At 53.2% G+C, this 19,187-nt stretch overlaps 2 protein-coding genes across 6 annotated transcripts in view; one reads left to right on the top strand and one right to left on the bottom strand.

The window, feature by feature from the left end:
• RNF169 (ring finger protein 169) overlaps nucleotides 1-18,387 on the bottom strand; it is a 136,158-nt gene extending 117,771 nt beyond the window's left edge. The window contains exons 1-2 of one of the 3 annotated variants that reach the window (XM_084975222.1): nucleotides 18,323-18,387; nucleotides 9,060-9,216 (exon numbers count right to left, since the gene is read on the bottom strand). Coding sequence is in view for 1 of the 3 variants with exons in the window: in XM_084975219.1 (XP_084831345.1) it covers nucleotides 9,060-9,117 (58 nt within the window). In the remaining 2 variants the exon portion in view is untranslated. Of the gene's footprint in view, nucleotides 1-3,625; nucleotides 3,936-9,059; nucleotides 9,217-18,322 lie in introns of those variants that run through there. The other 2 variants (XM_084975219.1, XM_084975220.1) reach the window with 2 other exon arrangements.
• CHRDL2 (chordin like 2) overlaps nucleotides 3,208-19,187 on the top strand; it is a 35,450-nt gene continuing 19,470 nt past the window's right edge. For all 3 annotated transcript variants that reach the window (XM_005667124.4, XM_003482562.5, XM_084975223.1), the window contains exons 1-2: nucleotides 3,208-3,965; nucleotides 16,285-16,397. In XM_005667124.4, coding sequence (XP_005667181.3) covers nucleotides 3,884-3,965; nucleotides 16,285-16,397 — 195 coding nt within the window. In that variant the 5' untranslated portion in view covers nucleotides 3,208-3,883. The remainder of the gene's footprint in view (nucleotides 3,966-16,284; nucleotides 16,398-19,187) is intronic.

Below are 19,187 nucleotides of genomic sequence, written 5' to 3'. Positions count from 1 at the left end.
AAAACAGGTATCAATGAGAGAAAAAGACCCCTGCCCTCAGAGCGCGGGATAGAAATGCACGTATTTACAGTGCAATAGCTACAACAGGAAATGCTACCAGCGGAAGCAAATCTGACGAGCATCCATGAGGATGCCTGTTGGATCCCTGGCCTCGCTCAGTAGGTTAAGGATCTGGTGTTGACCTGAGCTGCGGTGTAGGTTGCAGACTTGGCTTGGATCTGCCATTGCTGTGGCTGTGGTGTAGGCCGGTGGCTACAGCTCTGATTGGACCCCTAGCCCAGGAACCTCCATATGCTGTGGGGGTGGCCCTAAAAAGACAAGAAAAAAAAAAAAGTGCTGCTAAAGATTCACTTCGCTTGAGGGACCCAGGGAAGGCCTCAGGGAGAGAAGTGACTCAGAGCCGATTTTTGAAAAGTAAAACAGAATTCACTCGATGCAGGAGAAGAAAGACAGTCCAGGCAGAAGGAGAACACGCACACAGCTATGCAGCTATGAAAACGCATGGCCAATGTGGGGAGGTGCCTGGCTGGTGAAAACACACGATGGGCGCAACAGAGAGCAGGAGCCAAAGCATCAAGGATCTTACTGATCTTGAATCCAAAGCTAACAATCTTGAATTTTGATCTGTAAGTGATGGGGAGCCAATTGTGTTTTATTCTCTTATTTATTTAATAAACTTTTATTTTGGAAGGAGTTTAGGTTGTCAGAAAGATGGCAAAGAGAGTACAGAGTATTTATGTAAGAACCATATATCTCTCCCTGTTTCCCTCACTGCTGTCATCTCACTTGGCCACAGCACATGTGTCAAGACTAAGAAATCCACGTTGGTCCGTTCCCTTGTGGTGCAGCGGGTTAAGGAGCTGGCATTGCCATAGCTATCGTACAGACTGCAACTGTAGGGTGGGCTCGATCCCTGGCCTGGGAACTTCCCACGTGCCACAGGTGCAGCCGAAAAATAAAAAGAAACTAATATTGGTACCTTCCTATTAACTAAAACTAAAATACAGACTTTATTCACCAGTTTTTCCACTAATTTTGTTTTGTTTTGTTTTGTTTTGGCTGCACCTACAGCGTGCAGAAGTTCCCACACCAGGGATTGAATCTGAACTGCAGTTGTGATCTGTACTACAGCTGCAGCAATGCCAGATCCTTAACCCACTGTACCACCAGGAAACTCCCTCCACAAATGTCCTTTTACTGGGCCAGAATCCAATGCAGGAGATCACATCGCATTTCATGTTATTTTTTATTTCCAATAATGCATTTTAAGTGGGAAAGCAATGGGATCAGATTTGTCAGTAGAAACAATCTACATAATTCTTACAGCAGGTGTGAGGAGAATGGACTAGAGGAGCTCCCGCTAGGGGTGGGAGGCTGGTTAAGAGGCTGTTAGGAAAGTCTAGGAGGGGATGGTGACGGCCTGAAGTCTGACGACAACAAAGATGGGGAGAAGGACTGAGAACCTTTTTTGTCTCATGGTAGAGACCCTTCCTGAGAGAGAATGGATAGGATGAAGGGGGTGCCAGTCTTTTGGTTTTTTTTTTTTTTTTTGCTACACCCATGGCATATGGAAGTTCCTGGGCCAGGGACTGAATCTGAACTGCAGCTGCAAGCTTCGCCTCAGCAGTGACCATGCCAGATCCTTAACCCGCTGTGCCACAGCAGGAACTCCAAGGATGCCAAGCTTAATCGCCCTCTTATACCTAAGACATGAATCTATGTGTATAACAGACTTTAGACAAAGATGGAGAAAGGAAAAAACCTCTGCTCCAGAGCCTTCAGATGAGGTAATTTCTGCAATTAAAAAACTCTAATTTAACTCTGAGTTCCCTGAAAGCCTAGGCAAAAAGGGAAGCAAGATGACCTATGGAGCTCTCATTACCCGTTAAAATAAAGGATACTCAAGGGAGAGGAAGTGGCCGGCCAGGTTGGAGTGGGAGAAATTAGGCCTGAAGGCACCTGGGGGCAGATCAGGTTTATCTCTGACTCTGAGAGCCCCGGTTAAGCTCTGCTTCTGAGATCCCTGGTTCCTCCCAGGCCTCTCTGTTCTGGAAGGGGATGCCCTGGCAGCACAGTGGATGGGAGCCCAGCCTGAGCCCAGGAAGTTCTCTTTATAGACAGCCAGTCAGAAGCATTGCGGCCTGGCACTGCGATTCCTCCCGGAGTGGAATGTGATTCCACATCTCACCTCACCTCTTCCCACTCATCTCCCCTCCAACAGTCCCTGGAGTTTCCAGCAGCTCTGCAAGAGAAGCGGGGCAGGACGTTGAGGTCCAAAGTGGGGATGGATAAACTTGCCCAAGATACCCAAGCAAGCTGGAGAGTGAGCCAGTGAGAGCTCTGGGCTTTGGAGTTCAGAATCTGAGGGTTTCTTGTCTAGACAGAGCTCTTGCTCTTGTCTTAGGTCCTATTAAGTCATGCTCTCATTCAGCACAAGGTAGGGCGCACCAACCCTGGGCTGGGGTGGGAAGCTCCAGGGCTCTGCCCTCTGGGAGCTCACCTTCTGGTAAGAAAGACAACACTTTGGCAAAAAGCAGTTACCTAACAGACTAAGTATGACCAACACTGTCAGAGAGGTAAGGGCCTGACCTCAGAGGCAAAGGAAAGGCTGCGTCCTGCTTTGAGAGTGAGGGGGGGGGAAGCAGAGGAAGGCCCCCCCCCGGGGGGGGGGACCAAGGATCCAGCTGGGCTGGATTTCAGCTTGGGCATGGCGCCTGTGGGTTTGGGGGGTAACTGGGAAGAGCATTCCAGGCGCCTGGAATTACCACCCCCCTTCTTTTCGAGATCTGAGTGCTTTGATGTTCATTATCTCATTTCATGTTCCCAAGTTCTGGGAAGACATTTAAAATAGTAAAACACACTAAGACCCTCATTTTAGTATTGGGATCTGGGAAACAGACTCTGAGGTGGCGTGGCCAAGACCACAAACAGAATTAAGACGAGCAAGTGTCCCGATTCCATCCAGAGGCGGGGTTTGGGGCACACACCCGCGGAGCTCTCAGCGACATCTCATCCTTCTCCCCGCCCCCCGCCCCGACACCCCCGCCCGCACCCCCGAAAGTTCCATCAGACGCTTAACTGGGCTCCATCCTCCTGCCTTCTGGGCGCCGCGGGGAGTCAGGGGTTAAAATCCGTGGCCCGGGTGGCTCCTTCCCCCTCCCCAGCCCCCTCGCCTCCTCTCGGCGCCGCGCCTGGAGCGTCGGTCCCAGAGACCGGCACGAGAGAGGAGGGGGAGAGTGGGCCTGTTTCTCGGGTGGCCAATCCACCGAGCCCGCGGTGCCCCAGAGGAGGCGCCAGCGCCAGGCCAGCGCCAGGCTGGGGCTGCCTGCTTCCCGCGGCAAAGTACAAATGCGCCCGAGCGCGGCGCCTGGCGCCCTTGGCGAGCACAGCCGGCCCGCGCGCAGCCTCCCCCCGCGGCCGCCGCGCCGTCGCCGCCGCGGGTACCGCCGCCTCGCCGGGCCCCAGGACCCCAGGGCCCGAGCCCGAGCCCAGCGAGCAGGGGGCGCCGGCCGCTGCTAGCCCGCGCGCCCCGAGCAGCCCGCCGGCCCCGCGCGCCTCGCCCCACGCGGCGCGCTCCGCAGAGCCCGGTGCTCTCGCGTCTTTCTGCTCCTCCCCGCCCTCTCACCTTCTGCGTTGCTCTCCTCGCTCTTGCCTCTCGGCCACCTTCCTCCATCTCTCCATCTCTCCCGCTCCGTTCCCGTCCCACCTTCCTCTTAGTCCCACCGCGGACCTCCCTCGCCACCTTCTTCTGGACGCTGCTTCCACTGCAGCGGTTGCCCCTGCCGGGTCCGTGCCTTGCGCCGTGCCCCCGTGCCTCAGTGTCCCCCTCATCGCACTTTCTCCCGGCTCAGTGCCTGGAGGCCTGGCCCCGGGAAGAGGGAGGATGGTTCCCGAGGTGAGGCTCCTCTCCTCCTTGCTGGGACTCGCGCTGCTCTGGTTCCCCTTGGACTCCCACGCACGAGCCCGTAAGTCGTGGGATGGGTGTGCCGGGCGGGCGGGAGAGGGATGCGAGCCCCCGGGGCTGTGCGGGAAAGTGCCGGGACTTGGGATCCCAGGCTGTTCTGACAGCCGTCCGGGGAGCACCTGCCCGGAGGGTGGAGACTCCTCTGCGGACCAGCATGAGCTGATGAGTCTGGGAGACTGGGGGGAACTCGGCAGGACTCAGAGCCAAGGGGCTGCTGCCAGGGGGCCTGAGGATAAGGGGGCTGAGAACAGTGGGAGAGAGGGCAGGGAGCTGTGCTTTGAGGGCGGCGGCAGGAGCCGGGGCGGGGGGACGCTTATTTCTAGTAGAGAGTCTGGTATGTTTGGTTGCAAAGGTGTGACGAAGATGAAGAGGCTACTGCATTTACAGAGAGCCGGTGCAAAGAAAGAGCCAACTAGGATAACCTTTCTAGTCCTTTTCTCTTATGATGCTCAAGACACTCCCATGAGGTGGGTATTATCATGTGCATTTTACAGAGGAGAAAACTTAGACTGAGAGAAGAAACTTGCTCAAGTTTAGTTTACCAAGCCAATGAGACATCCACAGCCAGAACGCGGCAATTCCAGATCCTATGGTTCCCCCCCCACCCTGCCCCACAGCATCTGGAAGGAACCCCGGTTTGGAGCTGTGAGACTCTGGGAGGCAGCAGGGCACAGCCAGCTAGACCAGGGTCTTCAGTATCCCAGATCTATTGCATACCAGCTGAGAGGAGGTAGGCGTGGTGGGCACATCTCTGAGCCTCAGTTTCCCAGTCTATAAAATGGGAGCGAAAAATCCGGGGACTGTGGTGAGGACTGAATTTGAGAAAACGTGGAAAGCAACCAGCACCCACAACTAGCTGGTCCATGATAGATTCTTGAAAAACACCTTCCCTAATTCATGCTTTTCCTCTTGGATACAGTATCATCTCAAATCATTTATAAAATCCCTCGGAACCTCAGTTTCCTCACTGTTTCCACAATAGGCTGGTGGACCTCCTCGCCATCCTCTGCCGAGTTCTTGGAATGCTCTGAGGATGGAAAACAAAGCCAGAGAGTCTCCTTAAAAGAAGGAAGGGGCTTAGGTCAAACCCTGACATACCTGATAAAGAAACTGAAGCCCGGGAGGGGCGGTGATCCGCTCCGGGTTACACGGGGTGCAGCCTGGGATCAAGACCCCAGCTACCCAGCCTAGAGCTCTTTCTTCTGCACAGCTTAGCTTCCCCGTCTCTGCCTTCATTTGCACATGACTTTCTGGAGCCGGCAGTGCTGGATTTTGTTTCATGCTTGTCTCCGCTCATGAGGGCAGGCTGCGTGCCCGGTCATCTCTGGGCAGCCGGCAGCCTGAGACTCACAGAAGTCCTTAGTCACAAGCCCTGAAAAGAGCCCAGTGTTGGTTCAAGCCTTGGCTCTGCCCATGAGCAGCTGTGTGATTTTTCATAAGTGACAACTTCTCTGAGCCTCAGTTTCTGCATCTGTCTAAGACACATGCTCACTCGGAGCCCGAAGGTTTCTTGGGAGGATTAAGGGAGGTAACTGTGCCAGCATGCCCAGCACAATGCCTACTACTCATTCGATGTCTCCTCCCCCTCCTGGAGCCCTGGAGGTTTCCTCCTAACACCTTCCTGTTGTTTCTTAAAAGAGACTCAGCACAGGATACCTTCCATGCCTGCCTCCCTTCCACTTGGCGCGGTGCTCTCAAGCCCCGAGGCTTTCCTCCAGGTATCACTGCCCTGGGTGCATCTTAGAAAGATGATCAAGAATCACATCTTTCTGCAGATTGCTCATGTCCTGCCCGCACCACTCTGGCTTGCCTGTCAGCCCTCTGCAGCCTCGCTTAGGTCATACCTCTTCCAGCAAACACTCCCCACAGCCTGATCCACTCTCTTCTCCCCTCCTCTGCGCCTCCACCAGCCTTCGGGCCATATTTCTCACTAGGCGCTGCCAGTATTCCCTGTCCCCTTGTCTGGATCCTAGTTCCCCAGTGACATGCAAGAAAAACCTCAGAGCAGAATTGTGAAGGTGAGGTGGGCTGCTAGTCAGAGGCGGGGGAAGACTCTGGGATGTCAGAGCTGGAAGGACCTTTGAAAAGCATCTGCTCCTACCCCTCAGTGTTCCAAACCTTACAGTTAACCTGAAGCCCAGAAAGGGAGAGTGACTTGCCCAAGGTCTCATAGCAAATGTATTAAAGAGAAGAAGGGAGACCTGGATCCGAGGCCCTGACTTGTCCCTTCAGAGTTATGGGAATTAGGACACGTCACTTTCCTTCTCTGAGCCTCATTTTGGGTAGCGCTGACCGTCTATGCATCTGGAAACAATGCTATCATTAGTCACCAAAATCTTAAGTCTCCTACGAAGGGCCTCATCCTAGCTGAGTAAATTTAGTTTGTCAGGTCTCAGGCCCGTTTGTAGGTAAGAAATCTCCTAGTGACATCTTTGGTGCTTTCAGAAGTGGGGCCAGTGGTTGGAAATTCTCAAACCCACATGGCATCTGACTCTTGAGGTGGCGCCGTCCTGCAGAATGCCAAGGGCCTGTGAACATGTGTGGCAGCTTGCTCCTCACTTGAAGTACAAAGTTATTCACACAAAGGTTATTCTGTCCTTGGCGGTACTTCCAGCCACAGATGGAGCCTTGATCCCAGCCCAAACTGAGTCTTAACTCCAGCCACAGGCTGAGCCCTAATCCCCCAGTGTTACCATAGACCGAACCTCGAGTCCACTCCTGGGTAGAGCCCTTAGCCAGGTCTCTGGCCTGGTCACTGCCCAGTACTGACCCCAGTCCCAGGCTGAGCTGCATGTATGCATGTCAGTTGCTTTGGGTACCCAGCCCTTGCGCCCGAGAACCCGTCTCTCCAGGGCATCTTTCTCCTGTGGAAGCGCCTCTTCTTTGGACTCTTTCCTTACTAATTATCACACACTGTCCCCCACTTTAAGGTGACCAGCAGGCTTCCGCTTTCTGGTCTTTCTCGCCATCCAATCCTGACTTCAGGAGAGAGTCAGCTACCAGGTACACACATTGGCCCTTCCTACTTCCCAGGGTTATGTACAATATGGGAATCAGAGTTTTCGTTCCCAGGTACCCAGGTGACAAAATCCCAGACCCCAGAAGCAGAGATGGCACGGGAAGAGGGCTCCCGTGGAACAATGAGGGAAAATGTGGAACAGGAAGGTCAGGGCCCCAGCCCTGGCTCTGTCACCAATTCCAAGGCAGGTCACCTTTCTCTGCCCCTGAGTTCCCAGCTGTAAGGCAAGATGGTTGGAGTCAAAGAGATTATCACTGAGAACCATTCCAGCTTGATATCCCACGATTCTAAGCCTCTAAGATCCAAAGATGCTGGTACTTAGTCCAGAGTCCACGTGGACCTTTGCAAAGGGACTTGCAGGAGAGTGGATCTGCAGCCGGGTATTCCTGCCCTGCCAGGGAGGAGTGGATAGACAGACAGACCCTCAGACAGAAACCAACAGAACGGGCCTAGAGGGCCTGGGACAGTGGGCACGGAGGGAGACCTGCCGGTGGGGAGCTTTCCCTGCTGTTCAGCTTAGTCGCATCCCGATCCACCTGTACAGATGTACACGGGGGTGAAGGGGGCACCTGAGGGAAGGCCTGACATCTGGCTCCAGTCAGGCCTCTCTCTGGGTCTGTCTAGGAGGTTCTGCACCTCCTCTCTCCCACCAGTAGAGGTCTCTGTCTCACTCACTGGCTTGTCCGCTGCTGAGCAGGAGCCTGGCAGCAGCTGTGCAGTTGCTCCAGCTGTTGCACCTGTTCCAGGACGGGCCTCTCAAGTTCCCCCAGCCGCTGGCCATGGCGCCAGGCTCTGGGAGAGGGACCTCGAATTCTCTGGACTCCCAAAGAAAAGGACTGGTGTGCAAGCAGTGCCGCTGGGAGGTGCAATGCAGAGATCACTGCTGGCATCCCCCTGCCTCTGGGCGAGAGCCCATCCCCAGAGGAGGCTGTTCCACACGCTGCCTCTGTGACCCATTCTCGCAGTCAGGATTCTTCCTTGTGTCTCGCCTGAATCCTTTCGTTTGCAATTTAAAGCCATTTATTCTGGTTCTGACCCTTAGGGGATGGGTGTTCCTATAAACAGCGCCCCCTACCCAGGTCTGAAGTCCCAATCCCTCTCTGAGATTCAGTGTTCAGTGTCCACATGTATAAAATAGCAGATTAGACATCATCATTAAGTCCCTAACTTTCTAAGATTCTGTGACTCTTTAAAGCGTACATGTCCAAGGCAGAATGGAATATAAACCGTCTCTTCTCTGCCCCCCTGACCCTCGCCAGGCCACAGAGCTGCCTTTCTTGGTTTGATGGCTCTTTCCTTTGAGGTCCTTATTTTCCCCTGAACATCTGTCATGTGCCCCCTAAGAATTCAGGTTCAGAGACGTGAGGGCCCTTTCCCTGGGTTGCAGAGCTCAGCCACTGAGAAGCCGAGGTTTTTACTTCTGATTCCTTTGGGAGGCCTCCCCCATTGAGCGCTGGTGCCCAGAGCAGAGCTTATGTCTCGGAGGGGAGTCAGTTTGTTTGTGTGAAAGGGGAATCGTAAATAAATAAAGTATGACTGTGTGGGCGCGAGGGAAAGGATATAAACCTTCTCACATTCCCGCACAGGCCGGCTCGCTCGGGTTTCCCGAGTTCTCACAGACTGGGGACAGGCCAGCCACAGTTCCAGTCTGAGCTCCGCCTAGTGCCACTTTCGTGGCCTTCTCCTGCCCCTCCTGCAGCCCTGAAGCGTCTTTCTGTGTGTCTTTTCTGCCTCCTATTGGAAGAATCCCCAGCCATACTACTCCCTCCTAATTGACCCCAAGAGACCTTTATCATAGCATGCGGGTTTCAAGCAGACTGTGAGATGCCCTGGGATGGGAGAATTGGGGATTTTTTTTTTCACTTCCCCGTGAAAATCACGGAATCGCTCATCCACATACCTGCCCAGGCTCTTGGCCTTTTGCTACACGGTGTTCAGTTTGGTGGGCAGTTTGGGAGGTCAGAGGAAGGGAGCTGAAAAGGGGAAGTCAAAAGCTAATTCCTGTTAGGTGGCAAGGTCAAAGTGCAGAGAGGAACTTGGCTCTCCTACCCCGCAGTGAAGCAAGAGGGTCCTTACCTGAGTCAATCGCCTCCTCTTCCAGACCCGCCTTGAACTCCATGCTTTCATCATGCATTCATTTATCAAGTGCCAACTCTTTGTAGGCTCTGCACAGAGCACTGGAGAGGCAAGAGTGAATGGATCCAGTCCTTGCTTTCAAGGAGCTCACAGTTTCCTAAGGAAGAGGAAGCCATTCAATAAGTACTTCTAAGCCCGGGTGATGACAGTTGGGACAGAAGGCTGAACTCAGTTCTGTGGGAGGCCAGGGAGGAACTGGCCATGGCCTGGAAGGTCGGAGTGGTTTCACAGGGTGGCATCTAAACAGGCTTTGGAGGGATGAGGGGTAGGTTGGGCAAACACTGGAGATAGGCAACCGCCTTCCAAGCGGAGGAAGAGCAGGTGCAAAGGCGCAGAAGCATGAGGGAGTGTCCGTGTAGGTGGGGGCGGAGGCGAGAAATTGAGCAAGAGGAGATGAGGCTGAACAAAGGGTCGGTGCAGGGAGTTGCTGGAAAACCAGGTGGGAGCCTGCGTATGACAGGCTGGGGTGACATGGTGAGATTGTAGCAGGTACCAGAGTCTGTCTGATAAACGATTGCTCCCCTGAATTTAGCAAAGCCCAATCACTTTAAGTCGGTATCAAGCTAGGCACAGAGCTTTGGCTATGACATCTCCCAGTGGGTGCTTCCTGCAGGAAGAGGTGCCAGCACCCAGCATGCTCCAGGTACCTTCAGTGGCCTGGGTGACCACGGTCACCCCTCCCCTTCCCTTTGCATGCAGCTCCTGCTCTGCCCATCTCTACGTTTTTCTCTCTCTCTCTCTCTCTCTTTTTTTTTTAGGACTGCACCCAAGGCATATGAAGGTTCCCAGGCTAGGGGTCGAATCAGAGCGACAGCTGCCAGCCTGCACCACAGCCACAGTAACACCGGATCCGAGGTGCATCTGCAACCTACACCACAGCTCACGGCAACGCCGGATCCTTAACCCACTGAGTGAGGCCAGGGATCAAACCCGCAACCTCATGGTTCCTAGTCAGATTCGTTTCCACTGTGCCATGACGGGAACTCCCCCGTCTCTACCTTAACTCCTTCAAGATCCAGCTCAGGCAGCTTCTCAGGGAAGCCTTCCCTGAAGACCCCTTGTCACTTGTCTGCTGTAGGTGTTATGTCTGCCTTCTTCATTATTAGGCTGTAAGCTCCTGGAGGGTAGGGACTGTGTCTTATCAGGCCCGTGGACATGTAGGACTTGATATACAAAATGCTCAATGAACGAATAGCAGGAACTAATGTCGCTCATGATAACAATAGGTCAAAACTAATAATAATAATGTTTGCTGCCTATTGTGCCCAGAACCCTACAAACACCTGTTACTCAGGCCCAAAACCTCAATGCCATCCTTGACGGCCTTTCATCCTCACAGCCCACATCCAGTCCACCTGAAAGCCTACCCACCGTACCTGCCACGTGTGCCCCAGGTCTGTACTTTTATCCACCAGCAGAGCTTCCACCTTAGCTGAGGCTAGCACTATCTCAAAACAAACGACCGTAACAGCCTTCCCTAATCTCTCCACCTCCAGGCTTCCTCTCCAATCCATTCTCCATTCCCGTGGCCACAGCAGTGATTTTAAAATGCAGATCTACGAAGTTCCCATTGTGGCTCAGTGGAAGCGAATCTGACTAGCATCCATGAGGATGCGGTTCGATCCCTGGCCTCACTCCATGGGTTAAAGATCCAGCATTGCCGTGAGCTGTGGTGTAGGTCGCAGGCTCGGCTTGGATCTGACATTGCTGTGGCTGTGGTGTAGGCCGGCAGCTGTAGCTCCAAATGGACCCCTAGCCTGGGAACCTTCATATGCCAAGAATCTGGCGTTGCTATGGCTGTGGTGTAGGCCAGCAGCTGTAGCTCTGATTCTGCTCCTAGCCTGGGAACTTCCATATGGCAAGGGTGCAACCCTAAAAAGATAAAATAAAATAAACAAAACAATAAAATGCAAACCTGACCACAGGCATACCCCAGTTTAAAGCCTTTCTGTGGCCCCCCTTTGCCCGTGGGCTCTCAGGGCCCTTTAGGAGCCAATGCCTCTTTCTCTGCCCTGATCTCTGGCCCCTCACCCCTGCCCTCCCATTCTCTCCTCCAGCCTTTCTGACCTCTTCCATCTCTGTCCCCCAGCCCGAGATGTGTGTAGGCAGAGGGGGCGTTGAGGGAATCTGGCTTGTGAGTGGGCCTGGGGAACCACACAAAACAGGGTTGGTAACGTTGAGACCTGGGAGATTTATTTATGTCTTCTTATTTTATTTTATTATTTTTATTTTTTGCTTTTTAGGGCCATACCCGCGGCATATGGAAGTTCCCAGGTTAGGGGGCTCATCGGAGCTACAGCTGCCTATATCACAGCCACAGCAATGGCAGATCTGAGCCACGTCTGTGACCTACACCACAGCTCACAGCAACCCCGGATCCCCACCAACCTGCTGAGTGAGGCCAGGGATCCAGCCCGCATCCTCATGGATACTAGCCACAACGGGAACTCTGAGGCCTGGGAGATTGGACCTTAATGGCAGGTACCATGATGTTTTTGCCCTAAGAGGTGCCTGGGGGCTGCCCACAGAGTTCTGGGAGTCAAGGGAGTTCCGTGAGAAACAGACTGTTAGGCAAGATTGGGGTTGGCACTCCGATCTGCTCTTGGCCTGTTCGTTTTGAACCTACCATTTGATTCAGTATCTAATATATGGCAGGCATGAGGCATCTTACAGATACTATTCGATCTAATTCTGCAGGAACCCCAAAGGTAGAGATTATGACTAATCCCACTGAACAGATAAGGAAACTGAGGCCTGGAGTGTTTAAATAGCTTGTCTAAATGCAGGCGGCAGACGAAAGGCAAATCCAAGTGGACCCCCGGCCTATCTGACTCCAAAGCCAGGTTTGGAAACTATTTGGACACATCCACCAAGGGGGAGGTTGTGAGCGATCTGAGACCTGTCCCATTTTAGCTCTTCTCTGCCTCCTTAAAGCCGGGAACAGGGCCAGTTGTCCTCAAGCAAAAACTTCCTCCACCGACTTCTTTTCCTGGGTTAGACATCCCTGCCTGGGACCCTCACCTCCTAAAGTTCCCTGAGAGAAGGCACCGTTGGCCCCTGACCTGGACAGAGAGAGAGATGATGGGTGGATAAGCCATGGTGGTGGGTGGAGAGAAGAAGCAGGGCAGGATAAGGCCAGGGCCGGAATGGGAGGCCCCAGAGACATAGGCAGTGGCTGGGAAGGGAGGGGACATGAGAAACAAACGTGGCCTCCTTCTCCGTGTCACTTAGGATCGGCCACCCTGGCTGCCTGCACCCCAGCCCAGCCCACCATGGAGCTCCTTGGAGCCCCTAAGAATTTGAGAGCATTTCTCAAACTCTGATTAACATAGTTTGTGAATTTATTGCACTGATGCTCTAAGACCTGAGGATCCCAGAGAGCAAGTGACTTGCCTAACGCCACCCATCTATGGATTGAACCCAGGACCCTGGACTTTGAACCCTGGACTTTGGGGTGTATCTGTCCCTAAATAAGTGGTGTTTTCTCCCCTTCAGTACTGCCCTAAACAGTGGCACCCATGCCACATATGTGTGACTTTTCTTTTTTAATGTGGTGTATGAAAACTACAAACTACCTTAATTTACATGTTTCCTCATTGGAAATAAGCTTGTCTTCCTATCTGGATTTTTTTTGTTTTGTGTGTTCTACCAGTTAACTACGTTTGCCGTTTCAATCCTATTTCTTCTATTTTGTTTTGTTTTCTTCTACTTTGTTTTGTGTAAAAGGGGAAACGTAAAAAAGCTGGAATCCCTCAAAAAGACAAAAAAGAAAAAAGAGCCTAAGGCGTCTGGGACCTTCAGCACATCCTAAATCATGGAAACTTGAAAGGGTCAAATCTTAGAACCATAACATTGTGTAATTCTAGAAGCTTCATATTCTAATGAATTATAGGCTCCTAGAAGCCTGGAATTCTCAAATCTTGAATCTTGGAAACCTAGAACCTTGGAGTCACAGACTGGTGAAATCAAGGGTTCATAAACCATCTCTACAAAAAATCTTTGAAGATCAAAATTCACCCCTGCCCCGTATTTTGTAGATGGGAAATTGAGGCTCAGAGAAGGGAAGAGACTTCCTCCACCTCGTACAGTGAATTTGTAGCATAAGGAGCTAGAGTTCCTTCCACCAGCCACGTGAGCAAGGACGGGGGCGAGTGCCAGGACCGCGGGGATGGAGGCAGCCTGCGGTCTTGGCAGGTCCTCCTGCTGCCTGGTTTGGCCTGGCCCCGGGGCACTCACCTCCCGAGAAGAAGAGAGCGCTCCGAGCAATGGCACCTTTCCTTGTGCCTCTCACCTTGGGGGGCATGCTGGGCTTGGGGGGTGTGACTCCTGGAGTTGAGGGATGGCTTGCCAGGCCCCCCACATTCCCAGCCATTGCCAGGTCCGCGTGTGGACCTTCTGTCTTCAGCTCTGAGCAGGCGGGGAGGGGCAGGGGTGCCAGCTGGCACAGGGGCCGAGCTACGAAGCTGCAGGAAGGTGGGACGGGTTTCTTCAGCCACGAGGCTGAGACCTAAGGCCACAGCAGTGTGGCAATGGCTCCCTTCCCTGGTCGGGGGAGGGCACTGGGGAAGAAAGACATTATTCAGTCCTTGGAGAGTTGGGCTGGCTCTGACAGGCACCCCAGCTGGGCCTGTGTCCCGCCCTCTCTGCCAGCGGAGGCTGAGAGATAAACACAGCTCATTTGATACGGGCCAGCCGGGGCCTTGCTGGGAATGGGATCCGCTGTCTGATCCCCCCTCTACTTTGGGGCTGGGGAGGGGCTGAGGAGAGAACTGAGCACGGTCCCCAGCGGCTGTCGAAGCACAGACATGAGGGCATCATGACCGTGGCCTTGGAGCTCCGTATTTCGAGGTCCAAGAGGCAGAGCAGAAGCAGAGCAGGGAGCCAGGGGGAGGCTGGTTTCAGCTTCTCACAGAAGAAACTTTCTAAAGCCCGGGAATGGCCCTTAGCTCTTGTCCCCCAGAGGTGTGTGCCAAGGGGCTGCCGCCCACCCACAACACAGACAGGGAATTCCTGCCTCATGGGTCAGCTGCCCCAGCTCCTGTGCTGCTCTCGCTGCTCTGCCATTCTGTGAGTTTAAACGTCTAAGAGAATGATTCAGAAAGTGTGAGACTCTAGAAAGTGGGCCAGAGGAGGCATGAAAGGCAACTTCTAGGCACTCCCATTGTGGCACAGCGGAAACAATTCAACTAAGAACCATGAGGTTGTGGGTTCGATCCCTGGCCTCGCTCAGTGGGTTAAGGATCCAGCATTGCCATGACCTGTGTGTAGGTCGCAGACTCGGCTTGGATCTGGCATTGCCGTGGCTGTGGTGTAGGCTGGCAGCTGTAGCTCCAATTGGACCCCTAGCCTGGAAACCTGCATTTGCTGCAGGTGTGGCCCTAAAAAGCAAAAAAAAAAAAAAAAGGCAACCTCTAGATTTGAGATCAACAGGGAAGAGGAAAAAAATAGGGAAAAGGGGATGGTGGCCAGTGGACTGAGAGAAGACTCTAGAGCCTGGGTTTGGGCAAAAAGTTGTAGCGGGGCAGGTGAACTGAAGGTATCTCAACTTGGGAGCCTGGGGTCCTGGGTTCAAATCAATAGATGGGTGGCCTCAGGCAAGTCACTTGGTCTCTGGGATCCTCAGGTTTCTCATCTAGTTTTCGCATAATTATGGTAACAATGCCAGTGAATGATGCCTGCAAAACTGCCCTTATCCTCTAGAGTCTGGACCAGATGATGCTGGTCCTCTCGCAAGGTCATTGTTACTGCCATTATCATCATAATAGCTTCCCGCTATTATGTCGGGCACTGGGCTAAGTAAGCACTTTCCAAGTGCTATCCAATTTAATTCTCAAAACATTGGTGTTAATAAGACACGTAATTTATGCAAAGTGAATGTCATCAATAAATGTTGGTTCCTTTCTCCAAATTTCAATCTCGTCGAATTCAACAAGGCTTCATGGACATTTAGCTTGTGCTGAGCCTCCCAGAGTGCCCCCTAAAAGAGCCTAGGTTATTCTTTGGATAATGGAGAGTTTTTTTGGTGGGAATGATAGCACCTCTTCTGGGTTGTAAAAATCACCAGGTACCTTGTAAAAATCACCAGGAGGAAGGTTGGCAGGTTCAGAGCCAGTGGCAGAGGGACAGGGCAGGGAGCCACCTGCCTGACCCGAATCCCTGACCCAGGGCTAGACGCAGAGCTGGTGAGAGGTGAGGAGTATTCCAGAAAGAGCTGGAAAGATGGGCAGACTGACTGGCTAAGGGAGGAGGAGTGGGTGGAGGTTTCAGGAAAGCCGAATGGCAGGGGAGGTATCTGAGCTACAGACTCTTTCAGTTGTTCTTAGACGCGTTCATCTGCGCATTGACAACTGATAACGCAGACAAGCAATCGATGTGCATAGAACCAACGACTATTTTTAAGGCTATTGAAAAGTCAGCTTTCTGGCAACCTTTCACTAGGCAGCTCTTTGTGTTCCCAATGCCAGCACTTTCCATCAGAGCTCACTGAGTGACAGGGACGCAGCACAGTATGAAAGTGAGAAAGCTGCTCAGTCGCTTTTTTTCAAAAGGCAGGTCACAGGGCCGTGTGTGTGTGTGTGTGTGTGTCTGTGTGTGTGTGTGTGTGTGTGTGTGTGTGTGTGTGTGTGTGTGTAGGCAGGGGAACAGCAGAGGGCAAGAGAGGGGAGGATGCATAGACACAGTAAATAAATGAGCAAAATGGGACAAAGGAAAAGGAAGCGCGTGTGATTATGAGGGCGGAAGGAACACTGCGCTGTGAGTCAGGGGACTTGGGCTGTCATCTCTGCTTGATGACTGACTTGCTGTGTGTCCTTAGAGGTGTGGTTTAGCTTCTCTGGGCCTCAGATTATTCATCTAATCATAATAACTAACATTTATGCCACAATTAAGATCTGAAAAGCATTTCTACTTCTTGAGTCCTTAAACACTCTGTGAGAGAAGTTCAGAGAGGGACAGCGACATGCCCAAGGTCACACAGCAAGTGCGTGGTCAAGCTGGTATTCAAACTCAGACATTCTGGACCGCTGACTAGGAGAGTATGTCCCATGGATTCCCTTTCGTCTGCATGGTCCAGATGACATCCTTCCTAGAGCCAGAAAGAAGGGATGAGGCAGGGACCTTGGGCTGGAGCCTCCTGGGACTGACAAAGCGCTGGTTGGTTTGCCAGGCCCAGACATGTTCTGCCTTTTCCACGGGAAGAGATACTCCCCCGGCGAGAGCTGGCACCCCTACCTGGAGCCCCAGGGCCTGATGTACTGCCTGCGCTGTACCTGCTCCGAGGTAGGTTCTCTGGCTGCCTGACTACCTGCGATGGGTGTGTCCAAGAGACCTCCAGAGAAGGCACCCCAGTGGGAGGGAGGCCAGGCTGACTCTAGGGGCCAAGGGGCCCCTGGAACCAGGCCCCTTAAAACCATGCTCTGTCAGGCTCAGGGCCACAGCACTTCACTACTGAGTATCTCACACATGGGCGCAGGTGCCCGCTGCGTGCCTCCCAGAGCTAATCACAAGGTGAGTCAGTGGCTGGGCTGGGATGAGGATCCGGGCCTTGCATCTATCATGCAGCTTTCTTTCCTGCTGGTGTCAGCCTCCTGGCACCCATGCAGCACCCTCCTGACCTGACCTCCCGTCCTTCTTTCCTCCAGCCACCTCTCTGGCCACCCTGCATTCTCCCAGCACCACTGGTCCAAATATTTATTCTTTGCCGCTTGGCCCAAATCCCACCTCCACCAGTAGTCTTACTGGATTCCTCACTTGGAAGTATTTTCTTCTTCTGGGAAGCCACATTTGTGTCTCCGTCCCTGTCTCATCCTTCTTGGCCAGGTGACATGGTTCTGTGTCTGTCAGCTACTGCCCCTCACAGATGAGCCTTGGGAGCAAGTCTTCCTGGGTGTTCACTCATGCCAATTCCAGGCCTTGCAGAGGCTGGAACGTACTCGGGCTGAGGCCAGATCTTTCTGCTCAGCTCTGTTTCCTCCCAGCCCACCCCCGCCCAGCACCCTCCACAGGGCCTTATACCATCAACTGGGTCAAACAGATGAGGCCCCCATGTGGTCCAGAATTCCCAGGCCAGGTATGGGTTGGAGGATGGGGAAGGAGGGATTGGTTTAGGAGGTCTGAACCTCCCTGGCCCTGGCTCAGCTGCTGGGGGCCCAGCTCTCTCTCTGTCCAGTGCTGGTGCTAGGGGGAGGGGGCTCTAGCTCCCTGGAGAGGGGGTTCTAGCTCCCAGGGGAGAGGGTACTAGTACTAGCTCCCGGGGGGGGGGCACTAATACTAGCTCCCCAGGGAGGGGGTACTAGTTCCCAGGAGAGGGGTACTAGCTCCAGGGAACGGGAACTAGTACCTGCTCCCAGGGGAGGGGGTACTAGCTCCCAGAGGAGGAGGCACTAGCTCCAGGGAGGGGAACTGGCTCCCAGCTGGAGCCATCCCCTTAGCTCCTGTCTTTTCCTGCACAAAGCCAAGAGCAGAATGCGGAAGGCCTGGGGGAGCCTCTCTTATTAAAACACTCCTCGGGGCAGGAGCAGAGAGCTGCTTCTGAGGAAATACAGGAGGTGGAGACGGGCCGGCCTCTCTCCTGACTCTGAACCGGGGTCTCACTCCTCCCGGGGTCCTTCCCTCTGAGTCCCCACTGCTTCTACCACATTGGACCCAGGTGGAAGCTGACGCCAGCGGGGGCACGAGCCCCCATCTCTGCATCCCCCTGGTTTTCCTTAGCACATCTGAGGCCAATCAGGCTTTTCAAAAAGAACTTTATGAAATATAGCCAAAAAACAGGAGGGCAACCATAACAGAAAATTCCAGACATATCATGCGGTCCAGTTGACAAAGCCCAAGCTCTGTAACCCAGGGGAGCTAATTCACTTCTCCCTCCCCGGGGTTCACACATACACGGTGTCCTCAGCCAACCCCCGGAGACACACCCCGAATCCCTTCCTTCTCTCCGTCATCACTGCTCCCCTGATCTAAGCCGCCTCCCGCTCTCACCTGGGCTGCGGTGCGAGCATCCCACAGGGTCTCCCTGGGTCTGCATCTAATCCACCCCCCACAGCAGCCAAACGATCATTTCTGAATAAAACGAATCATGTCCTTCTTAAAGCCTCTTAAAACCCTCCGATAGCTTTCCTTTGCACCTACAGTAAAATTCCCATCGCCTGCCATGGGCCCTATGGGACCTGCCCTCTGCCTCGTGCTCTCACTCCACTTCCTACCTGCGCCAACGCGTCAAGCTCATTCCGACTTGTTGTTCCTCCACCCGGAATGTGCTTCCCCCACCTCCTCCCAGGAATGGCTCCTTCTCATCTTTCAGTTCATAACATAAAGTTACGTCCTTATGAGGCTCTCTCTACAGCTGTTTCTAAAATAGTCCAACCTCGTTAACGCAATCCCGTTGCCTGGGTTTATTCCTATTATAAATTTAACATCTGACATGATCTTGTTCCTACTTGTTTATTTTTCATAGTCTGTCTCCCCCCCTCTGCTAGGAAGGCAGCTCGGTGAGAGCAGAACCCTTGTCTCTGGCTTCCTGCCATGTCATGAGTGCTCAGAAGAAGACATGGCACCCGGTAGTCATGCTAAGTGAATGAATGAGCCCTGTGCCACCCACCAGAGGCGGCTGAGCAACTTGGCGAGGGCACGGACCCTAGACAGTGCTGGCTTGTTGTGCGATCTTGGGCAGTGTAACCTCTCAGAAGCTCCTTTTTGAAATTGTGGATAATAACACCTGCCTCTAGGGTTGTTGAGAGGATAAAGTGAGATAACACATTTCTTTTTCCTTTCTTTTTTTGCTTTTTAGGGCCATGCCTACAGCATATGGAAGTTCCCAGGCTAGGAGTCAAATTCAAGCGACAGTTGCTGGCCAACATCACAGACACAGCAGTGCAGGATCCGAGCTGAGTTGGCGACCTACATCACAGCTCACGGCAATGCCGGATCCCCAACCCACTGGGCAAGGCCAGGGATCGAACCCGCAACCTCATGGTTCCTAGTCAGATTCGTTTCCACTGCACTACGACGGGAACTCCTGAGATAATCCCATTTCTATACAACATAAAGCCCCTAGCTAGTAGCCACTCA

Source organism: Sus scrofa, chromosome 9 (assembly GCF_054392235.1).
Source record: "Sus scrofa isolate SSC_HxYL_T2T_F1_AM1 chromosome 9, Sscrofa_HxYL_maternal_Yorkshire_Landrace_v2.0, whole genome shotgun sequence".
NCBI lineage: Eukaryota > Metazoa > Chordata > Mammalia > Artiodactyla > Suidae > Sus > Sus scrofa.
The sequence above is the reverse complement of the archived record's forward strand: the minus strand, read 5'-3'. Positions and strand labels throughout refer to the sequence as shown.